We start from the raw sequence: 20,994 nt of genomic DNA, 5'->3' as shown, positions 1-20,994 counted from the left end.
GACCCATTTGTTTTCATTTCATTTTAACTGCCTTTTACCATTTCTTTCTTAATACATTTAATTCCCCCCCCCCCCCCCCCCCAATCTGATCCACCTTTCCTGCACCTTTCTCCTCTTTGCTTCCCCCTTCCCCTCCCCCCACACCTACAGTTCATCCTCTGATGTTAGTTTCCCTGCTGTTTGACATTTCACATTTTTTGTCCTCTCTGGGGACTGCCATTAACACTCTTTTCCCTTGGTATCTGTGGCCATTAGCATCCGGTTTCCCTGGGTTTCTGTGGCTAGGACTCATCTTTCATTCTCACTCCACAGTATAAATATTTCCCACTCTCTCTGTCTGTTAGCTTTGACAAAGAGTCATCGGACTCGAAACGTTCGCTCTTTTCTCTCCCTACAGATGCTGCCAGACTTGCTGAGATTTTCCAGCATTGTCCCTTTCCCTACATTCCCCGGTTTATCCATGTATTGTTTCTCCTGGTGTAGACGAGGCACCGGGTTTGATGATTGGCCAGAACCGACTGTGATGTTGTTTTCCTGTCTTTTTCTACATTTGTGTATGTTGAGGCATTTATGCTGTGCTGTGCAATTCCTGGGGATTTGTTGCATTATTTGTATAAGTGGGAAATCTCTAATAAAAAGATACATTAAAAACTGCATTGGATAAATACTTGAAGGGAGGAAGTTGTGCAGAGCTATGGATGTAGGACTCATTAAATAACTCTTTCAATGTGCTACCACAGATATGATGGGCTGAATGGCCTCCTTCTGTGCTGTATGATTCTACTGATGATTCTATAAAGGTACGGTTTACGCCACGAATATGAGGAGGTCGGAGTACTTCCGGCTTTACCGAGGGACCAGGCAGGGTTGCCCCCTGTCCCCCTTGTTGTTTGCACTGGCAATCGAGCCGCTGGCGATGGCGCTGAGGGATTTAGAGAGGTCGAGAGGATTGGTGCGAGGTGGAGAGGAACATAGGGTGTCGTTGTATGCCGATGACCTGTTACTGTATGTGGCGGACCCGGTGGGAGGGACGCCGGGAGTGATGGAGTTGCTATCTGAGTTTGGGACCTTTTCAGGTTATAAATTAAATTTAGGCAAGAGCGAGGTGTTTGTGGTGCACCCTGGAGACCAGGAGGAAGGAATTGGTAGGCTCCCGCTTAGGCGGGCAGGGGAGAGCTTTAGGTACCTGGGGGTGCAGGTGGCCAGGGACTGGGGGACTCTTCACAAGCATAACTTCACCAGGCTTGTAGATCAGATGGAGGAAGAGTTCAAGAGGTGGGACATGCTGCCATTATCGTTGGCGGGGAGGGTACAGTCCGTCAAAATGACGGTGCTTCCGAGGTTCTTGTTCCTCTTTCAGTGCCTGCCCATCTTTATCCCCAGGGCCTTCTTTAGGAGAATGACTAGCAGTATTTTGAGCTTTGTGTGGGCACATGGGACTCCGAGAGTGAAGAGGGTGTTCCTGGAGCGAGGGAGGGATAGAGGCGGGCTGGCGCTGCCCAACCTTCTGGGGTACTATTGGGCAGCCAATGTGTCAATGGTGCGTAAATGGGTGATGGAGGGGGGAGGGGCGGCGTGGAAAAGTATGGAGATGGCGTCATGTAGAGGTACGAGCCTGGGTGCCGTGGTAACGGCACCGTTGCCGCTCTCCCCTAAGAGGTTTACCACGAGCCCGGTGGTGGCGGCCAGTGGAGACGGCATCGGGGGGAAACAGGGGGCTCGATGGAGGCTCCACTGGGTGGCAACCATCGGTTCATCCCGGGGAACAAGGATGGGGGATTTAGGGGTGGCAAAGGGCGGGCATCAGCAAATTGAGGGACGTGTTTATTGGCTGGAGGTTTGCGGGCCTGGGGGAACTGGAAGATAAATTTGGCCTTTCCGAAGGGAACATGTTCAGATACTTGCAGGTAAAGGCGTTTGCTAGGCGACAGGTAGAGGGATTCCCTCTGCTGCCGTCGCGGGGGACGATGGACAGAGTGCTTTCAGGGGCGTGGGTCGGAGAGGGGAAGGTGTCTGACATCTATAAGGTAATGCAGGAGGTGGAGGAGTTGTCAGTGGAGGAGCTGAAGGCTAAATGGGAGGAGGAACTTGGGGAGCAGATAGAGGACGGGGCTTGGGCGGATGCCTTGGAGAGAGTCAACTCTTCCTCCTCATGTGCGAGGCTTAGTCTCATCCAATTTAAGGTGCTGCACCGGGCCCACATGTCCGGGACTAGGATGAGTAGGTTCTTTGGGGGTGAGGACAGGTGCACCAGATGTTCGGGGAGTCCAGCGAACCAAGCCCATATGTTCTGGGCATGCCCAGCACTGGAAGAATTCTGAAAGGGGGTGGCGAGGACGGTGTCGAGGGTGGTTGGATCCAGGGTCAAACCAGGGTGGGGACTTGCGATTTTTGGAGTTGCGGTAGAGCCGGGAGTGCAGGAGGCGAAAGAGGCCGGTGTCCTGGCCTTTGCGTCCCTAGTAGCCCGACGAAGGATTCTGCTACAGTGGAAGGATGCAAGGCCCCCAAGTGTGGAGACCTGGATCAGTGACATGGCGGGATTTATAAAAATGGAAAGGGTCAAATTTGCCCTGAGAGGACCAATACAAGGGTTCTATAAACGATGGCAGCCTTTTCTGGACTTCCTGGCTCAAAGATAGGTATCTTGGTCAATAGCAGCAGCAACCCCGGGGGGGGGGGGTTCCTTATTGTAGTGTCTAGTCTGTAACTTTATATTGTGTTAATTTGCGTTGTTGTTAAAATGCTGTGTTGTTCATGGAGGTGGGGCGAATGTTTATGACTGTTAATATTATTGGTATTTTACTATGGTGCGTTATTGTTGTATAAATTCAAAATTTTTCAATAAAAATTATTTCAAAAAAAAGGTACGCTTTACTTGATTTTTGTAATAATTAACCAGGGCTCCCACTGAAAAACAGAACTCCATCTGAAAGCTCAGTGGGCAGACCTATTTAAGCCACGGGTTGTTGGCACCGTAACCTTCCGGGGTCCAAAACTTAACCACTGACAGGGCCGGCTCAAGGTATCGGCAACTCGGACAGTCGCCCGGGGCACCATGTGCTAGGGGCGCCGCGTAAAAGACTCGGGTACCGCGCATGCGCAGTTGGGCCGGTGCCAACCAGCGCATGCGCGGTGGCCGCCCTCCCTCAGGCCGCCCCGCACAAACATGGCGGATGGATCCAGGCTCGCAATCTGAAAATCCTCACACAGCCGCCAATCAGGAGTAATATTTAGTACCACCATATGAATTAGGAGTAGGTCACCCTTCGAGACTTCTCCCCCATTCAATACGATCATGGCTGATCTGATTGTAACCTCAACACCACATTCTCTACTCCTGATAAGCAAGTAGGTGTAAGGTTATCAAGAATCTAGCTGGCTCGGACTGCACGGTGGCGCAGTTGTTTGCACTGCTTCCTCACGGTAAACGTTCTGTATCATTTGTTCAGATCTTTGCCCACTCATTTAACCTGTCTATACCGTTTTGTAGCCTCGTGTTCTCTTCATAACTACTTTCCTACCTTTGTGTCATCAGCAAATTTAGCAACCATACCTTCAGCCTCTTCATTCAAGTCATTTATGTTTTTTTAAATTGGGGCTCCAGCACGGACCCCTGTGGCACTACCCACTCGTCACATTCTGCCAACCAGGAAAAGACCCATTCATGTCTGCCAATCCATGGCATTCACTCAGAATTCCACTTTTTGCACCTTTACTTTGCACTTTGAATAAATTGAACATTTTAGTACGGTTTCAATATATCTACAATCAAAGCAGTTTCTGCCTGACACATCCTGTCCTAGGCTCCCCAACCATCTGCTCCCCTTAATATTGTGAAACCCTTAATCAAATCAACGTTTAATCGTCTAAACTTCAGCGAATACAACCCTAGTTTGTGCGATCTCTCCTTGTCCATGTTTCATTCAAGTAAATTTCAAAATTTGTAGACGACATGAAACTTGGGAGCATTGTGAACTCTGGGGATTGCATTAAACTGCACCAGGACAGAGACAGATTGGTGGAATGAACAGACAAGCAGAAATGAAATTTAATGCAAAGAATGTGAAGTGATTGATTTTGGTGAGAACCTGGAAATACAACACAAAATAAAGGATAAAATTCTAATGGGGGCAGAGGAGGAGAGGGAGCTGGTTGCACATCTGCACAAACCATTGACGGTGACAGATTGAGAGCACAGTTAATAAAGTGTACAGCATCCTGGACTTTATTAATTGGGGCATAGAATACAAGAGCAATTATGTTAAATATGTACAAAATACTAAAATAAAAGCAAATAATACACCTGGAAATCTGAAATAAAAACAGAGAATGCTGGATAAACTAAGCAGGTTTGGAGAATCTATGGAGAAACAGAGAATGCTGGATAAACTAAGCAGGTTTGGAGAATCTATGGAGAAACAGAGAATGCTGGATAAACTAAGCAGGTTTGGAGAATCTATGGAGAAACAGAGAATGCTGGATAAACTAAGCAGGTTTGGAGAATCTATGAAGAAACAGAGTAAACGATTTGAGTCCATATAACCTACATGTTCTTTGGAAGGGTCATATGAACTTGAAATATTAACTGTGTTTCTTTCTCCACAGATGCTGTCAGACCTGCTGAGTTCATAAAATCCCTACAGTACAGGACGAGGCCATTTGGTCCATCAAGTCCACATCGACCCTTTGAAAGAACACCCTTACCTAGGCCCAATCCCAGTAACCCCACCTAACCTTTTGGACCCTCAGGGCAATTTATCATGGCCAATCCACCTAACCTGCACATCTTTGGACTGTGGGAGGAAACCGGAGCACCCGGAGGAAACCCACGCAGACACGGGGAGAACGTACAAACTCCACACAGGCAGTCACCTGAGGTCGGAATCAAACCTGGGTCCCTGGCGCTGTGAGGCAGCAGTGCTAACCACTGTGCCACTATTTTCTCTTTATAAAACACTAGTTCAGCCTCAACTAGAATATTGAGTCGAGTTCTGGGTGCCACACTTTAGGAAGGATGTGAAGGCATTTGAGAGAGAGTGCAAAAATGATTCATGCAAATGGTTCCAGAGATTAGGGGCTTCAGTTGCTGATACATTGAAGCAGTTGCAACCGTTCTCCTTAGGGAAGATGGAGAGGAGGTTTGATTAAGGTATTGAAACTCATGAGGGGTCAGAGAGGAAAGGTTGTTGCCATTAGGGACAGGCTAGAGAACAGGCTAGGAGATATCACACAATAATAGATAGGAAAGTAAGTGGTGAGGGGACATAAGGAGGTTACGAAAAGGTACAAGTGGGTTTAATGAGTGAGCAAAAGATGGGAAAATATGAAATTTCCCATTTCGTCAGGAAGAATAAGAAAGCTTATTATCTACATAGTGAAAAATTGCAGAGCTCCGAGCTGCAGGGGGATCTGGGTGCCCTAGTGCATAAATCACAAAAGGCGATTATACAAGTGAAACAAGTAATTGGGAAAGCCAATAGAATGTTATAATTTGAGGGTGGCGCAGTGGTTAGCACTGCTGCCTCACGGCACCCAAGACCCGGGTCACTGTCCATGTGGAGTTTACACATTTCCGCTATCACTGCCCGGGGGCGGGATTCCCGCTCTCTCTGCCCAGGGCCGGGATTCCCGCTCTCTCTGCCCAGGGCCGGGATTCCCGCTCTCTCTGCCCAGGGCCGGGATTCCCGCTCTCTCTGCCCAGGGCCGGGATTCCCGCTCTCGCTGCCCAGGGCCGGGATTCCCGCTCTCTCTCTCTGCCCAGGGCCAGGATTCCCGCTCTCGCTGCCCAGGGGCGGGATTCCCGCTCTCCTCTGCCCAGGGCCGGGATTCCCGCACTCTCTGCCCAGGGCCGGGATTCCCGCTCTCGCTGCCCAGGGCCGGGATTCCCGCACTCTCTGCCCAGGGCCGGGATTCCCGCTCTCGCTGCCCAGGGCCGGGATTCCCGCTCTCTCTGCCCAGGGGCGGGATTCCCGCTCTCGCTGCCCAGTGCCGGGATTCCCGCTCTCTCTCTCTGCCAAGGGCCGGGATTCCCGCTCTCTCTCGCTGCCAAGGGCCGGGATTCCCGCTCTCTCTGCCCAGGGCCGGGATTCCCGCTCTCTCTGCCCAGGGCCGGGATTCCCGCTCTCTCTGCCCAGGGCCGGGATTCCCGCTCTCGCTGCCCAGGATTCCCGCTCTCTCTGCCCAGGGCCGGGATTCCCGCTCTCGTTGCCCAGGGCCGGGATTCCCGCTCTCTCTCTGGCTAGGGCCGGGATTCCCGCTCTCTCTGCCCAGGGCCGGGATTCCCGCTCTCACTGCCCAGGGCCGGGATTCCCGCTCTCACTGCCCAGGGCCGGGATTCCCGCGCTCTCTCTGACGGGATTCCCGCTCTCTCTCTCTGGCGGGATTCCCGCTCTCCCTCTGGCGGGATTTCCGCTCTCTCTCTGGCGGGATTCCCGCTCTCTCTCTGGCGGGATTCCCGCTCTCTCTCTCTGACGGGATTCCCGCTCTCTCTCTCTGACGGGATTCCCGCTCTCTCTCTCTCTGGCGGGATTCCCGCTCTCTCTCTGCCCAGGGCCGGGATTCCCGCTCTCTCTCTCTGGTGGGATTACCCGCTCTCTCTCTCTGGCGGGATTCCCGCGCTCTCTCTGGCGGCATTCCCGCTCTCTCTCTCTGGCGGCATTCCCGCTCTCCCTCTGGCGGGATTCCCGCTCTCCCTCTGGCGGGATTCCCGCTCTCCCTCTGGCGGGATTCCCGCTCTCTCTGCCCAGGGGCAGGATTCCCGCTCTCTCTCGCTGCTCAGTGGCGGGATTCCCGCTCTCTGCCCAGGGGCAGGATTCCCACTCTCTCTCGCTGCCCAGTGGCGGGATTCCCGCTCTCTATGCCCAGGGGCAGGATTCCCGCTCTCTCTCGCTGCCCAGTGGTGGGATTCCCGCTCTCTCTCTGGTGGGATTCCCGCTCTCTCGCTGCCCAGGGGCGGGATTCCCGCTCTCTCTCGCTGCCCAGTGGTGGGATTCCCGCTCTCTCTCTGGCGGGATTCCCGCTCTCTCGCTGCCCAGGGGCGGGATTCCCGCTCTCTCTCGCTGCCCAGTGACGGGATTCCCGCTCTCTCTCTGGCGGGATTCCCGCTCTCTCACTGCCCAGGGGCAGGATTCCCGCTCTCTCTCTCTGTTTAGGGGCGGGATTCCTGCTCTCTCTCTGGCGGGACTCCCGCTCTCTCTCTCTGGCGGGATTCCCGCTCTCTCTCTCACTGCTGCCCAGGGGCGGGATTCCCGTTCTCTCTCTGGCGGGACTCCCGCTCTCTCTCTCTGGCGGGATTCCCGCTCTCTCTCTCACTGCTGCCCAGGGGCGGGATTCCCGCTCTCCCTCTGGCGGGATTCCCGCTCCCGGCGGGATTCCCACTCTCTCCCTCCCGCTCCCGGCGGGATTCCCGCTCTCTCTCTCTGACGGGATTCCCGCTCTCTCTCTCTCTGACGGGATTCCCGCTCTCTCTCTCTCTGGCGGCATTCCCACTCTCTCTGGCGGCATTCCCACTCTCTCTCTCTGGCGGCATTCCCGCTCTCCCTCTGGCGGGATTCCCGCTCTCCCTCTGGCGGGATTCCCGCTCTCTCTGCCCAGGGGCAGGATTCCCGCCCTCTCTCGCTGCCCAGTGGCGGGATTCCCGCTCTCTCTGCCAGGGGCAGGATTCCCGCTCTCTCTCGCTGCCCAGTGGCGGGATTCCCGCTCTCTATGCCCAGGGGCAGGATTCCCGCTCTCTCTCGCTGCCCAGTGGTGGGATTCCCGCTCTCTCTCTGGCGTGATTCCCGCTCTCTCGCTGCCCAGGGGCGGGATTCCCGCTCTCTCTCGCTGCCCAGTGACGGGATTCCCGCTCTCTCTCTGGCGGGATTCCCACTCTCTCTCTGGCTGGATTCCCGCTCTCTCTGGCGGGATTCCCGCTCTCTCGCTGCCCAGGGGCGGGATTCCCGCTCTCTCTCGCTGCCCAGTGACGGGATTCCCGCTCTCTCTCTGGCGGGATTCCCGCTCTCTCACTGCCCAGGGGCAGGATTCCCGCTCTCTCTCTCTGTTTAGGGGCGGGATTCCCGCTCTCTCTCTCTCTGGCGGGACTCCCGCTCTCTCTCTCTGGCGGGATTCCCGCTCTCTCTCTCACTGCTGCCCAGGGGCGGGATTCCCGTTCTCTCTCTGGCGGGACTCCTGCTCTCTCTCTCTGGCGGGATTCCCGCTCTCTCTCTCACTGCTGCCCAGGGGCGGGATTCCCGCTCTCTCTCACTGCTGCCCAGGGGCGGGATTCCCGCTCTCTCTCTAGCAGGATTCCCGCTCTCTCTTTGGCGGGATTCCCGCTCTCTCTCTCTGGCGGGATTCCCGCTCTCTCTCTCTGGCGGGATTCCCGCTCTCTCTCTCTAGCAGGATTCCCGCTCTCTCTCTAGCAGGATTCCCGCTCTCTCTCTGGCAGGATTCCCGCTCTCTCTCTGGCAGGATTCCCGCTCTCTCTCGCTGCCCAGTGGCGGGATACCCGCTCTCTCTCTCTGGCGGGATTCCCCGTCTCTCTCGCTGCCCAGGGACGGGATTCCCGCTCTCTCTCTGGCGGGATTCCCGCTCTCTCTCTCTCTGGCAGGATTCCCGCTCTCAATCTCTGGCGGGATTCCCGCTCTCAATCTCTGGCGGGATTCCCCGTCTCTCTCGCTGCCCAGGGACGGGATTCCCGCTCTCTCTCTGGCGGGATTCCCGCTCTCTCTCTGGCGGGATTCCCGCTCTCTCTCTCTCTGGCAGGATTCCCGCTCTCAATCTCTGGCGGGATTCCCGCTCTCAATCTCTGGCGGGATTCCCGCTCTCTCTCGCTGCCCAGGGTCGGGAAGCCCGCTCTCTCTCGCTGCCCAGGGGTGGGATTCCCGCTCTCTCTCTGGCGGGATTCCCGCTCTCGCTGCCCAGTGGCGGGATTCCCGCTCTCTCTCTGGCGGGATTCCGGCTCTCTCTCGCTGCCCAGTGGCGGGATTCCCGCTCTCTCTCGCTGCCCAGCGGCGCGATTCCCGCTCTCTCTCGCTGCCCAGTGGCGGGATTCCCGCTCTCTCTCGCTGCCCAGGGGCGGGATTCCCGCTCTCTCTCGCTGCCCAAGGCCGGGATTCCCGCTCTCTCTCGCTGCCCAGGGCCGGGATTCCCGCTCTCTCTCGCTGCCCAGGGCCGGGATTCCCGCTCTCTCTCTGACGGGATTCCCGCTCTCTCTCTCTCTGGCGGCATTCCCACTCTCTCTCTCTGGCGGCATTCCCGCTCTCCCTGTGGCGGGATTCCCGCTCTCCCTCTGGCGGGATTCCCGCTCTCTCTGCCCAGGGGTAGGATTCCCGCTCTCTCTCGCTGCCCAGTGGCGGGATTCCCGCTCTCTCTGCCCAAGGGCAGGATTCCCGCTCTCTCTCGCTGCCCAGTGGCGGGATTCCCGCTCTCTCTCGCTGCCCAGGGACGGGATTCCCGCTCTCTCTCGCTGCCCAGGGCCAGGATTCCCGCTCTCTCTCGCTGCCCAGGGCCGGGATTCCCGCTCTCTCTCTGGCGGGATTCCCGCTCTCTCTCTGGCGGGATTCCCGCTCTCGCTCTGGCGGGATTCCCGCTCTCTCGCTGCCCAATGGCGGGAATCCCGCTCTCTCTCTGGCGGGATTCCCGCTCTCTCTCTGGCAGGATACCCGCTCTCTCTCTGGCGGGATTCCCGCTCTCTCTCTGGCGGGATTCCCGCTCTCTCTGGCGGGATTCCCGCTCTCTCTCTCGCTGCCCAGTGGCGGGATTCCCGCTCTCTCTCGCTGCCCAGTGGCGGGATTCCCGCTCTCTCTCTGGCGGGATTCCCGCTCTCTCTCTGGCGGGATTCCCGCTCTCTCTCGCTGCCCAGTGGCGGGATTCCCGCTCTCTCTCGCTGCCCAGTGGCGGGATTCCCGCTCTCTCTCGCTGCCCAGGGGCGGGATTCCCGCTCTCTCTCTGGCGGGATTCCCGCTCTCTCTCTGGCGGGATTCCTGCTCTCTCTCTGGCGGGATTCCCGCTCTCTCTCTGGCGGGATTCCCGCTCTCTCTCTGGCGGGATTCCCGCTCTCGCTGCCCAGGGGCGGGATTCCCGCTCTCGCTGCCCAGTGGCGGGATTCCCGCTCTCTCTCTGGCGGGATTCCCGCTCTCTCTCTGGCAGGATTCCCGCTCTCGCTGCCCAGGGGCGGGATTCCCGCTCTCGCTGCCCAGTGGCGGGATTCCCGCTCTCTCTCTGGCGGGATTCCCGCTCTCTCTCACCGCTGCCCAGTGGCGGGATTCCCGCTCTCTCTCTGGCGGGATTCCCGCTCTCGCTGCCCAGTGGCGGGATTCCCGCTCTCTCTCTCACTGCTGCCCAGTGGCGGGATACCCGCTCTCTCTCTGGCAGGATTCCCGTTCTCTCTCTGGCGGGATTCCCGTTCTCTCTCTGGCGGGATTCCCGTTCTCTCTCTGGCGGGATTCCCGCTCTCGCTGCCCAGTGGCGGGATTCCCGCTCTCTCTCTGGCGGGATTCCCGCTCTCTCTCTCGCTGCCCAGTGGCGGGATTCCCGCTCTCTCTCTGGCGGGATTCCCGTTCTCTCTCTGGCGGGATTCCCGTTCTCTCTCTGGCGGGATTCCCGTTCTCTCTCTGGCGGGATTCCCGCTCGCTCTCTGGCGGGATTCCCGCTCTCTCTCTGGCGGGATTCCCGTTCTCTCTCTGGCGGGATTCCCGTTCTCTCTCTGGCGGGATTCCCGTCTCTCTCTGGCGGGATTCCCGCTCTCGCTGCCCAGTGGCGGGATTCTCGCTCTCTCTCTGGTGGGATTCCCGCTCTCTCTCTCGCTGCCCAGTGGCGGGATTCCCGCTCTCTCTCTGGCGGGATTCCCGCTCTCTCTCTCGCTGCCCAGTGGCGGGATTCCCGCTCTCTCTCTGGCGGGATTCCCGCTCTCTCTCTGGCGGGATTCCCGCTCTCTCTCTGGCGGGATTCCCGCTCTCTCTCTCTGGCGGGATTCCCGCTCTCTCTCGCTGCCCAGTGGCGGGATTCCCGCTCTCTCTCTCGCTGCCCAGGGGCGGGATTCCCGCTCTCTCTCTCGCTGCCCAGGGGCGGGATTCCTGCTCTCTCTCTGGCGGGATTCCCGCTCTCTCTCTGGCGGGATTCCCGCTCTCTCTCTCGCTGCCCAGGGGCGGGATTCCTGCTCTCTCTCTGGCGGGATTCCTGCTCTCTCTCTGGCGGGATTCCCGCTCTCTCTCTGGCGGGATTCCCGCTCTCTCTCGCTGCCCAGTGGCGGGATTCCCGCTCTCTCTCTCGCTGCCCAGGGGCGGGATTCCCGCTCTCTCTCTCGCTGCCCAGTGGCGGGATTCCTGCTCTCTCTCTGGCGGGATTCCCGCTCTCTCTCTGGCGGGATTCCCGCTCTCTCTCTCGCTGCCCAGGGGCGGGATTCCTGCTCTCTCTGGCGGGATTCCCGCTCTCTCTCTGGCGGGATTCCCGCTCTCTCTCTCGCTGCCCAGGGGCGGGATTCCTGCTCTCTCTCTGGCGGGATTCCCGCTCTCGCTGCCCAGTGGCGGGATTCCCGCTCTCTCTCTGGCGGGATTCCCGCTCTCTCTCTGGCGGGATTCCCGCTCTCTCTCTGGCGGGATTCCCGCTCTCTCTCTGGCGGGATTCCCGCTCTCTCTCTAACGGGATTCCCGCTCTCTCTCTAACGGGATTCCCGCTCTCTCTCTGGCGGGATTCCCGCTCTCTCTCTGGCGGGATTCCCGCTCTCTCTCTGGCGGGATTCCCGCTCTCGGTGCCCAGGGGCGGGATTCCCGCTCTCGGTGCCCAGGGGCGGGATTCCCGCTCTCTCTCGCTGCCCAGTGGCGGGATTCCCGCTCTCTCTCTGGCGGGATTCCCGCTCTCTCTCTGGCGGGATTCCCGCTCTCTCTCTGGCGGGATTCCCGCTCTCGGTGCCCAGGGGCGAGATTCCCGCTCTCGGTGCCCAGGGGCGGGATTCCCGCTCTCTCTCGCTGCCCAGTGGCGGGATTCCCGCTCTCTCTCTGGCGGGATTCCCGCTCTCTCTCGCTGCCCAGTGGCGGGATTCCCGCTCTCTCTCTGGCGGGATTCCCGCTCTCTCTCGCTGCCCAGTGGCGGGATTCCCGCTCTCTCTCGCTGCCCAGTGGCGGGATTCCCGCTCTCTCTCACCGCTGCCCAGTGGCGGGATTCCCGCTCTCTCTCTGGCGGGATTCCCGCTCTCGCTGCCCAGTGGCGGGATTCCCGCTCTCTCTCTCACTGCTGCCCAGTGGCGGGATACCCGCTCTCTCTCTGGCAGGATTCCCGTTCTCTCTCTGGCGGGATTCCCGTTCTCTCTCTGGCGGGATTCCCGTTCTCTCTCTGGCGGGATTCCCGCTCTCGCTGCCCAGTGGCGGGATTCCCGCTCTCTCTCTGGCGGGATTCCCGCTCTCTCTCTCGCTGCCCAGTGGCGGGATTCCCGCTCTCTCTCTGGCGGGATTCCCGTTCTCTCTCTGGCGGGATTCCCGTTCTCTCTCTGGCGGGATTCCCGTTCTCTCTCTGGCGGGATTCCCGCTCTCTCTCTGGCGGGATTCCCGCTCTCTCTCTGGCGGGATTCCCGTTCTCTCTCTGGCGGGATTCCCGTTCTCTCTCTGGCGGGATTCCCGTTCTCTCTCTGGCGGGATTCCCGCTCTCGCTGCCCAGTGGCGGGATTCTCGCTCTCTCTCTGGTGGGATTCCCGCTCTCTCTCCTCGCTGCCCAGTGGCGGGATTCCCGCTCTCTCTCTGGCGGGATTCCCGCTCTCTCTCTCGCTGCCCAGTGGCGGGATTCCCGCTCTCTCTCTGGCGGGATTCCCGCTCTCTCTCTGGCGGGATTCCCGCTCTCTCTCTGGCGGGATTCCCGCTCTCTCTCTCTGGCGGGATTCCCGCTCTCTCTCGCTGCCCAGTGGCGGGATTCCCGCTCTCTCTCTCGCTGCCCAGGGGCGGGATTCCCGCTCTCTCTCTCGCTGCCCAGGGGCGGGATTCCTGCTCTCTCTCTGGCGGGATTCCCGCTCTCTCTCTGGCGGGATTCCCGCTCTCTCTCTCGCTGCCCAGGGGCGGGATTCCTGCTCTCTCTCTGGCGGGATTCCTGCTCTCTCTCTGGCGGGATTCCCGCTCTCTCTCTGGCGGGATTCCCGCTCTCTCTCGCTGCCCAGTGGCGGGATTCCCGCTCTCTCTCTCGCTGCCCAGGGGCGGGATTCCCGCTCTCTCTCTCGCTGCCCAGTGGCGGGATTCCTGCTCTCTCTCTGGCGGGATTCCCGCTCTCTCTCTGGCGGGATTCCCGCTCTCTCTCTCGCTGCCCAGGGGCGGGATTCCTGCTCTCTCTGGCGGGATTCCCGCTCTCTCTCTGGCGGGATTCCCGCTCTCTCTCTCGCTGCCCAGGGGCGGGATTCCTGCTCTCTCTCTGGCGGGATTCCCGCTCTCGCTGCCCCGTGGCTGGATTCCCGCTCTCTCTCTGGCGGGATTCCCGCTCTCTCTCTGGCGGGATTCCCGCTCTCTCTCTGGCGGGATTCCCGCTCTCTCTCTGGCGGGATTCCCGCTCTCTCTCTAACGGGATTCCCGCTCTCTCTCTAACGGGATTCCCGCTCTCTCTCTGGCGGGATTCCCGCTCTCTCTCTGGCGGGATTCCCGCTCTCTCTCTGGCGGGATTCCCGCTCTCGGTGCCCAGGGGCGGGATTCCCGCTCTCGGTGCCCAGGGGCGGGATTCCCGCTCTCTCTCGCTGCCCAGTGGCGGGATTCCCGCTCTCTCTCTGGCGGGATTCCCGCTCTCTCTCTGGCGGGATTCCCGCTCTCTCTCTGGCGGGATTCCCGCTCTCGGTGCCCAGGGGCGAGATTCCCGCTCTCGGTGCCCAGGGGCGGGATTCCCGCTCTCTCTCGCTGCCCAGTGGCGGGATTCCCGCTCTCTCTCTGGCGGGATTCCCGCTCTCTCTCGCTGCCCAGTGGCGGGATTCCCGCTCTCTCTCTCGCTGCCCAGGGGCGGGATTCCCGCTCTCTCTCTCGCTGCCCAGTGGCGGGATTCCTGCTCTCTCTCTGGCGGGATTCCCGCTCTCTCTCTGGCGGGATTCCCGCTCTCTCTCTCGCTGCCCAGGGGCGGGATTCCTGCTCTCTCTGGCGGGATTCCCGCTCTCTCTCTGGCGGGATTCCCGCTCTCTCTCTCGCTGCCCAGGGGCGGGATTCCTGCTCTCTCTCTGGCGGGATTCCCGCTCTCGCTGCCCAGTGGCGGGATTCCCGCTCTCTCTCTGGCGGGATTCCCGCTCTCTCTCTGGCGGGATTCCCGCTCTCTCTCTGGCGGGATTCCCGCTCTCTCTCTGGCGGGATTCCCGCTCTCTCTCTAACGGGATTCCCGCTCTCTCTCTAGCGGGATTCCCGCTCTCTCTCTGGCGGGATTCCCGCTCTCTCTCTGGCGGGATTCCCGCTCTCTCTCTGGCGGGATTCCCGCTCTCGGTGCCCAGGGGCGGGATTCCCGCTCTCGGTGCCCAGGGGCGGGATTCCCGCTCTCTCTCGCTGCCCAGTGGCGGGATTCCCGCTCTCTCTCTGGCGGGATTCCCGCTCTCTCTCTGGCGGGATTCCCGCTCTCTCTCTGGCGGGATTCCCGCTCTCGGTGCCCAGGGGCGAGATTCCCGCTCTCGGTGCCCAGGGGCGGGATTCCCGCTCTCTCTCGCTGCCCAGTGGCGGGATTCCCGCTCTCTCTCTGGCGGGATTCCCGCTCTCTCTCGCTGCCCAGTGGCGGGATTCCCGCTCTCTCTCTGGCGGGATTCCCGCTCTCTCTCGCTGCCCAGTGGCGGGATTCCCGCTCTCTCTCGCTGCCCAGTGGCGGGATTCCCGCTCTCTCTCACCGCTGCCCAGTGGCGGGATTCCCGCTCTCTCTCTGGCGGGATTCCCGCTCTCGCTGCCCAGTGGCGGGATTCCCGCTCTCTCTCTCACTGCTGCCCAGTGGCGGGATACCCGCTCTCTCTCTGGCAGGATTCCCGTTCTCTCTCTGGCGGGATTCCCGTTCTCTCTCTGGCGGGATTCCCGTTCTCTCTCTGGCGGGATTCCCGCTCTCGCTGCCCAGTGGCGGGATTCCCGCTCTCTCTCTGGCGGGATTCCCGCTCTCTCTCTCGCTGCCCAGTGGCGGGATTCCCGCTCTCTCTCTGGCGGGATTCCCGTTCTCTCTCTGGCGGGATTCCCGTTCTCTCTCTGGCGGGATTCCCGTTCTCTCTCTGGCGGGATTCCCGCTCTCTCTCTGGCGGGATTCCCGCTCTCTCTCTGGCGGGATTCCCGTTCTCTCTCTGGCGGGATTCCCGTTCTCTCTCTGGCGGGATTCCCGTTCTCTCTCTGGCGGGATTCCCGCTCTCGCTGCCCAGTGGCGGGATTCTCGCTCTCTCTCTGGTGGGATTCCCGCTCTCTCTCTCGCTGCCCAGTGGCGGGATTCCCGCTCTCTCTCTGGCGGGATTCCCGCTCTCTCTCTCGCTGCCCAGTGGCGGGATTCCCGCTCTCTCTCTGGCGGGATTCCCGCTCTCTCTCTGGCGGGATTCCCGCTCTCTCTCTGGCGGGATTCCCGCTCTCTCTCTCTGGCGGGATTCCCGCTCTCTCTCGCTGCCCAGTGGCGGGATTCCCGCTCTCTCTCTCGCTGCCCAGGGGCGGGATTCCCGCTCTCTCTCTCGCTGCCCAGGGGCGGGATTCCTGCTCTCTCTCTGGCGGGATTCCCGCTCTCTCTCTGGCGGGATTCCCGCTCTCTCTCTCGCTGCCCAGGGGCGGGATTCCTGCTCTCTCTCTGGCGGGATTCCTGCTCTCTCTCTGGCGGGATTCCCGCTCTCTCTCTGGCGGGATTCCCGCTCTCTCTCGCTGCCCAGTGGCGGGATTCCCGCTCTCTCTCTCGCTGCCCAGGGGCGGGATTCCCGCTCTCTCTCTCGCTGCCCAGTGGCGGGATTCCTGCTCTCTCTCTGGCGGGATTCCCGCTCTCTCTCTGGCGGGATTCCCGCTCTCTCTCTCGCTGCCCAGGGGCGGGATTCCTGCTCTCTCTGGCGGGATTCCCGCTCTCTCTCTGGCGGGATTCCCGCTCTCTCTCTCGCTGCCCAGGGGCGGGATTCCTGCTCTCTCTCTGGCGGGATTCCCGCTCTCGCTGCCCAGTGGCGGGATTCCCGCTCTCTCTCTGGCGGGATTCCCGCTCTCTCTCTGGCGGGATTCCCGCTCTCTCTCTGGCGGGATTCCCGCTCTCTCTCTGGCGGATTCCCGCTCTCTCTCTAACGGGATTCCCGCTCTCTCTCTAACGGGATTCCCGCTCTCTCTCTGGCGGGATTCCCGCTCTCTCTCTGGCGGGATTCCCGCTCTCTCTCTGGCGGGATTCCCGCTCTCGGTGCCCAGGGGCGGGATTCCCGCTCTCGGTGCCCAGGGGCGGGATTCCCGCTCTCTCTCGCTGCCCAGTGGCGGGATTCCCGCTCTCTCTCTGGCGGGATTCCCGCTCTCTCTCTGGCGGGATTCCCGCTCTCTCTCTGGCGGGATTCCCGCTCTCGGTGCCCAGGGGCGAGATTCCCGCTCTCGGTGCCCAGGGGCGGGATTCCCGCTCTCTCTCGCTGCCCAGTGGCGGGATTCCCGCTCTCTCTCTGGCGGGATTCCCGCTCTCTCTCGCTGCCCAGTGGCGGGATTCCCGCTCTCTCTCTGGCGGGATTCCCGCTCTCTCTCGCTGCCCAGTGGCGGGATTCCCGCTCTCTCTCGCTGCCCAGTGGCGGGATTCCCGCTCTCTCTCACCGCTGCCCAGTGGCGGGATTCCCGCTCTCTCTCTGGCGGGATTCCCGCTCTCGCTGCCCAGTGGCGGGATTCCCGCTCTCTCTCTCACTGCTGCCCAGTGGCGGGATACCCGCTCTCTCTCTGGCAGGATTCCCGTTCTCTCTCTGGCGGGATTCCCGTTCTCTCTCTGGCGGGATTCCCGTTCTCTCTCTGGCGGGATTCCCGCTCTCGCTGCCCAGTGGCGGGATTCCCGCTCTCTCTCTGGCGGGATTCCCGCTCTCTCTCTCGCTGCCCAGTGGCGGGATTCCCGCTCTCTCTCTGGCGGGATTCCCGTTCTCTCTCTGGCGGGATTCCCGTTCTCTCTCTGGCGGGATTCCCGTTCTCTCTCTGGCGGGATTCCCGCTCTCTCTCTGGCGGGATTCCCGCTCTCTCTCTGGCGGGATTCCCGTTCTCTCTCTGGCGGGATTCCCGTTCTCTCTCTGGCGGGATTCCCGTTCTCTCTCTGGCGGGATTCCCGCTCTCGCTGCCCAGTGGCGGGATTCTCGCTCTCTCTCTGGTGGGATTCCCGCTCTCTCTCTCGCTGCCCAGTGGCGGGATTCCCGCTCTCTCTCTGGCGGGATTCCCGCTCTCTCTCTCGCTGCCCAGTGGCGGGATTCCCGCTCTCTCTCTGGCGGGATTCCCGCTCTCTCTCTGGCGGGATTCCCGCTCTCTCTCTGGCGGGATTCCCGCTCTCTCTCTCTGGCGGGATTCCCGCTCTCTCTCGCTGCCCAGTGGCGGGATTCCCGCTCTCTCTCTCGCTGCCCAGGGGCGGGATTCCCGCTCTCTCTCTCGCTGCCCAGGGGCGGGATTCCTGCTCTCTCTCTGGCGGGATTCCCGCTCTCTCTCTGGCGGGATTCCCGCTCTCTCTCTCGCTGCCCAGGGGCGGGATTCCTGCTCTCTCTCTGGCGGGATTCCTGCTCTCTCTCTGGCGGGATTCCCGCTCTCTCTCTGGCGGGATTCCCGCTCTCTCTCGCTGCCCAGTGGCGGGATTCCCGCTCTCTCTCTCGCTGCCCAGGGGCGGGATTCCCGCTCTCTCTCTCGCTGCCCAGTGGCGGGATTCCTGCTCTCTCTCTGGCGGGATTCCCGCTCTCTCTCTGGCGGGATTCCCGCTCTCTCTCTCGCTGCCCAGGGGCGGGATTCCTGCTCTCTCTGGCGGGATTCCCGCTCTCTCTCTGGCGGGATTCCCGCTCTCTCTCTCGCTGCCCAGGGGCGGGCTTCCTGCTCTCTCTCTGGCGGGATTCCCGCTCTCGCTGCCCAGTGGCGGGATTCCCGCTCTCTCTCTGGCGGGATTCCCGCTCTCTCTCTGGCGGGATTCCCGCTCTCTCTCTGGCGGGATTCCCGCTCTCTCTCTGGCGGGATTCCCGCTCTCTCTCTAACGGGATTCCCGCTCTCTCTCTAGCGGGATTCCCGCTCTCTCTCTGGCGGGATTCCCGCTCTCTCTCTGGCGGGATTCCCGCTCTCTCTCTGGCGGGATTCCCGCTCTCGGTGCCCAGGGGCGGGATTCCCGCTCTCGCTGCCCAGGGGCGGGATTCCCGCTCTCTCTCGCTGCCCAGTGGCGGGATTCCCGCTCTCTCTCTGGCGGGATTCCCGCTCTCTCTCTGGCGGGATTCCCGCTCTCTCTCTGGCGGGATTCCCGCTCTCGGTGCCCAGGGGCGAGATTCCCGCTCTCGGTGCCCAGGGGCGGGATTCCCGCTCTCTCTCGCTGCCCAGTGGCGGGATTCCCGCTCTCTCTCTGGCGGGATTCCCGCTCTCTCTCGCTGCCCAGTGGCGGGATTCCCGCTCTCTCTCTGGCGGGATTCCCGCTCTCTCTCGCTGCCCAGTGGCGGGATTCCCGCTCTCTCTCTCGCTGCCCAGTGGCGGGATTCCCGCTCTCTCTCTCGCTGCCCAGTGGCGGGATTCCCGCTCTCTCTCTCGCTGCCCAGTGGCGGGATTCCCGCTCTCTCTCTCGCTGCCCAGGGGCGGGATTCCCGCTCTCTCTCTGGCGGGATTCCCGCTCTCTCTCACCGCTGCCCAGCACCAGGCCTCCCACGAGTCGGGCCTCCCGCCGCCGCCGCTCCGTCATCTTCACCGGCTCCGTCCCCTCACATCGCTGCTGCTGCCGCCCGCTGCCTCTGGCCGCTGGGCCTCTGTCCACCTCATGGCCACCGAGCTTGTGGGTCTCCCGCCGGCGGCTGCAATTTAAAATCCGGCCCGAATCCCGGGCTCTCCGCCGCGGAATCGCCGCTCTGCCAGCAACATGGCGGCCCGGCTGCGGAGGGCGGCTCCAACTGAGCATGCGCAGGACCGGCTGCCGGCTCCAACTGAGCCTGCGCGGGGCCAGCTGCCGGCTCCAACTGAGCATGCGCAGGACCGGCTGCCGGCTCCAACTGAGCCTGCGCAGGGGCAGCTGCCGGCTTCAACTGAGCATGCGCAGGGCCGGTTGCCGGCTCCAACTGAACCTGCGCAGGGCCGGTTGCCGGCTCCAACTGAACCTGCGCAGGGCCGGCTCCAACTGAGCCTGCGCAGGGCCGGCTGCAACTGAGCCTGCGCAGGGCTGCCGGCCAATCACCACTCAGATCCAGTCCCTGAGGAACGGCAGTGCTGCCATCTTTCATACTGGCATCTTTCATACTGGCATTTCCTGCAGGTTACCTGAATACCTTACGCTGCCTGCGAAATACAGACCATAGCAAAAACAGAAAATGCAGCATCTCAGCAGAAAAACAGAATTAATGTTTCAGATCTAATTGAACCTTCTGCCCAAGCCATGGTCCAGTGGCTCCTCCTCCACCTCTATCCTTCCACCTCTATATCAGCAGAAACCTCCATTACTCTTCTCATTGGTTTATCCAGCTTCAACATAACAAAATAAATGAACAAAGACTTGCAATTATTTTTACCACCTTTGGAACCTCAACCTTTTACAATTCACATCTGCAAATCCTGACTCCAAGGAAGTGGTGATGGAGGCAAAACAAAAGGTTTAATTCACACAACCTGACTTATAATAATTATAATAATCTTTATTGTCACAAGTAGTCTTACATTTACACTGCAATGAAGTTACTGTGAAAAGCCCCTAGTCGCCACATTCCAGCGCCTGTTCGGGTACACTGAGGGAGAATTCAGGATGTCCAATTCACCGAACAGCACCTCTTTATGGGAGGAAACCGGAGCCCCCGGAGGAAACACGCGCAGACACGGGGAGAACGTGCAGACTCCACACAGACAGTGACCCAAGCCGGGAATTGAACCTGGGACCCTGGAGCTGTGAAGCAGCAGTGCTAACCACTGTGCTACTGTGACGCCCAAATACAACTCCACTCCCCAAAGAGTCTCCCACCCGAACAACATCCGGGTCGGGGTTTTCATGTCTGCTGGGCTCCTCTTGTTAAGGGAAAGCCTCGCCCCCTTACCGGGGAAGCTCGTCCGAGGTCATGCAGATGACATAGAGATAGCTAGGAAAGTAAAAGGTAGATCACCATAGACCCAGATGACCATAGGCTGCTTTCTTGTTTGAGAAGGGAGAGCTGGCTGGTGGTGATTTAACCTGAGGGTCACCACACCTCAGGCAAGGGACAGAAGGCAGAGCCTTCATGAATAACTTCAGTCAGTACAGAAATTGAACCCCCGCTGCTGGCCTTGCTCTGAATCACAAATCAGCCAAGTGAGATAACTGGCCCGAGATAGGAAAGGTAATTGTGAAGAGGACATAAGGAGTTTGCAGATGGATATTGCTGGATTGAGTGAGTGGGTAAAAGTCTGGCAGATGGAGTATAATGTAAGAAAATGAAATTGTTCAGTGTGGCAGGAAGAATAAAAAAGTAGAGTATTACTGAATCGGAGAGCAACTGCTGAATTCTGAGGTGCAGAGGGATCTAGGTGTCGTAGTGCATGAGCTAGTTTTCAGGTGCAGCATGTAACCAAGATGGCTTATTTGAGAAGGGATGTAGGTCCATTCGAGGCAGTTCAGAGGAGCTTGATTAGATTGATTCCAGAGATGAGAGATTGAGCAGTTTAGACCTATACTCTCTTGAGTTTAGAAGAATGAGAGGAGTCTGATTGAGGTATATAAAATGATTAACGGTATTGATAAAGTAGACGTGGAGCAAACGCTTCCTCTTCTGGACATTCTAGAACGAGAGGTCATAGTCTCAGGATTAGGGTTGGCAGATTTAAAACCGAGATGATGAGAAATTATTTCTCTCAAAGGGTCATGAATCTGTGACATTTACTCCCCCAAAGTGCGGTGGGTGCCAGGGCTAAAGATCTGGCTTTTAAAGCAGACCAAGGCAGGCCAGCA

General features: G+C 60.0%; 1 protein-coding gene across 2 annotated transcripts in view; it reads right to left on the bottom strand.

Annotated features, from left to right (window-relative positions):
* Positions 1-18,986, bottom strand: part of lrp3 (low density lipoprotein receptor-related protein 3) — a 44,441-nt gene extending 25,455 nt beyond the window's left edge. Inside the window, exon 1 of one of the 2 annotated variants that reach the window (XM_038806182.1) lies at positions 18,717-18,986. In XM_038806182.1, the coding sequence (XP_038662110.1) occupies positions 18,717-18,774 (58 nt within the window). In that variant the 5' untranslated portion in view covers positions 18,775-18,986. Of the gene's footprint in view, positions 1-12,120; positions 12,142-18,716 lie in introns of those variants that run through there. The other variant, XM_038806183.1, reaches the window with a different exon arrangement.
* Between the last annotated feature and the right edge of the window lie 2,008 nt (positions 18,987-20,994).

Source organism: Scyliorhinus canicula, chromosome 9 (genome assembly GCF_902713615.1).
Source record: "Scyliorhinus canicula chromosome 9, sScyCan1.1, whole genome shotgun sequence".
Classification (NCBI taxonomy): Eukaryota; Metazoa; Chordata; class Chondrichthyes; order Carcharhiniformes; family Scyliorhinidae; genus Scyliorhinus; species Scyliorhinus canicula.
Note: the sequence above shows the minus strand (reverse complement) of the source record. Positions and strands in the feature narration are given on the sequence as shown.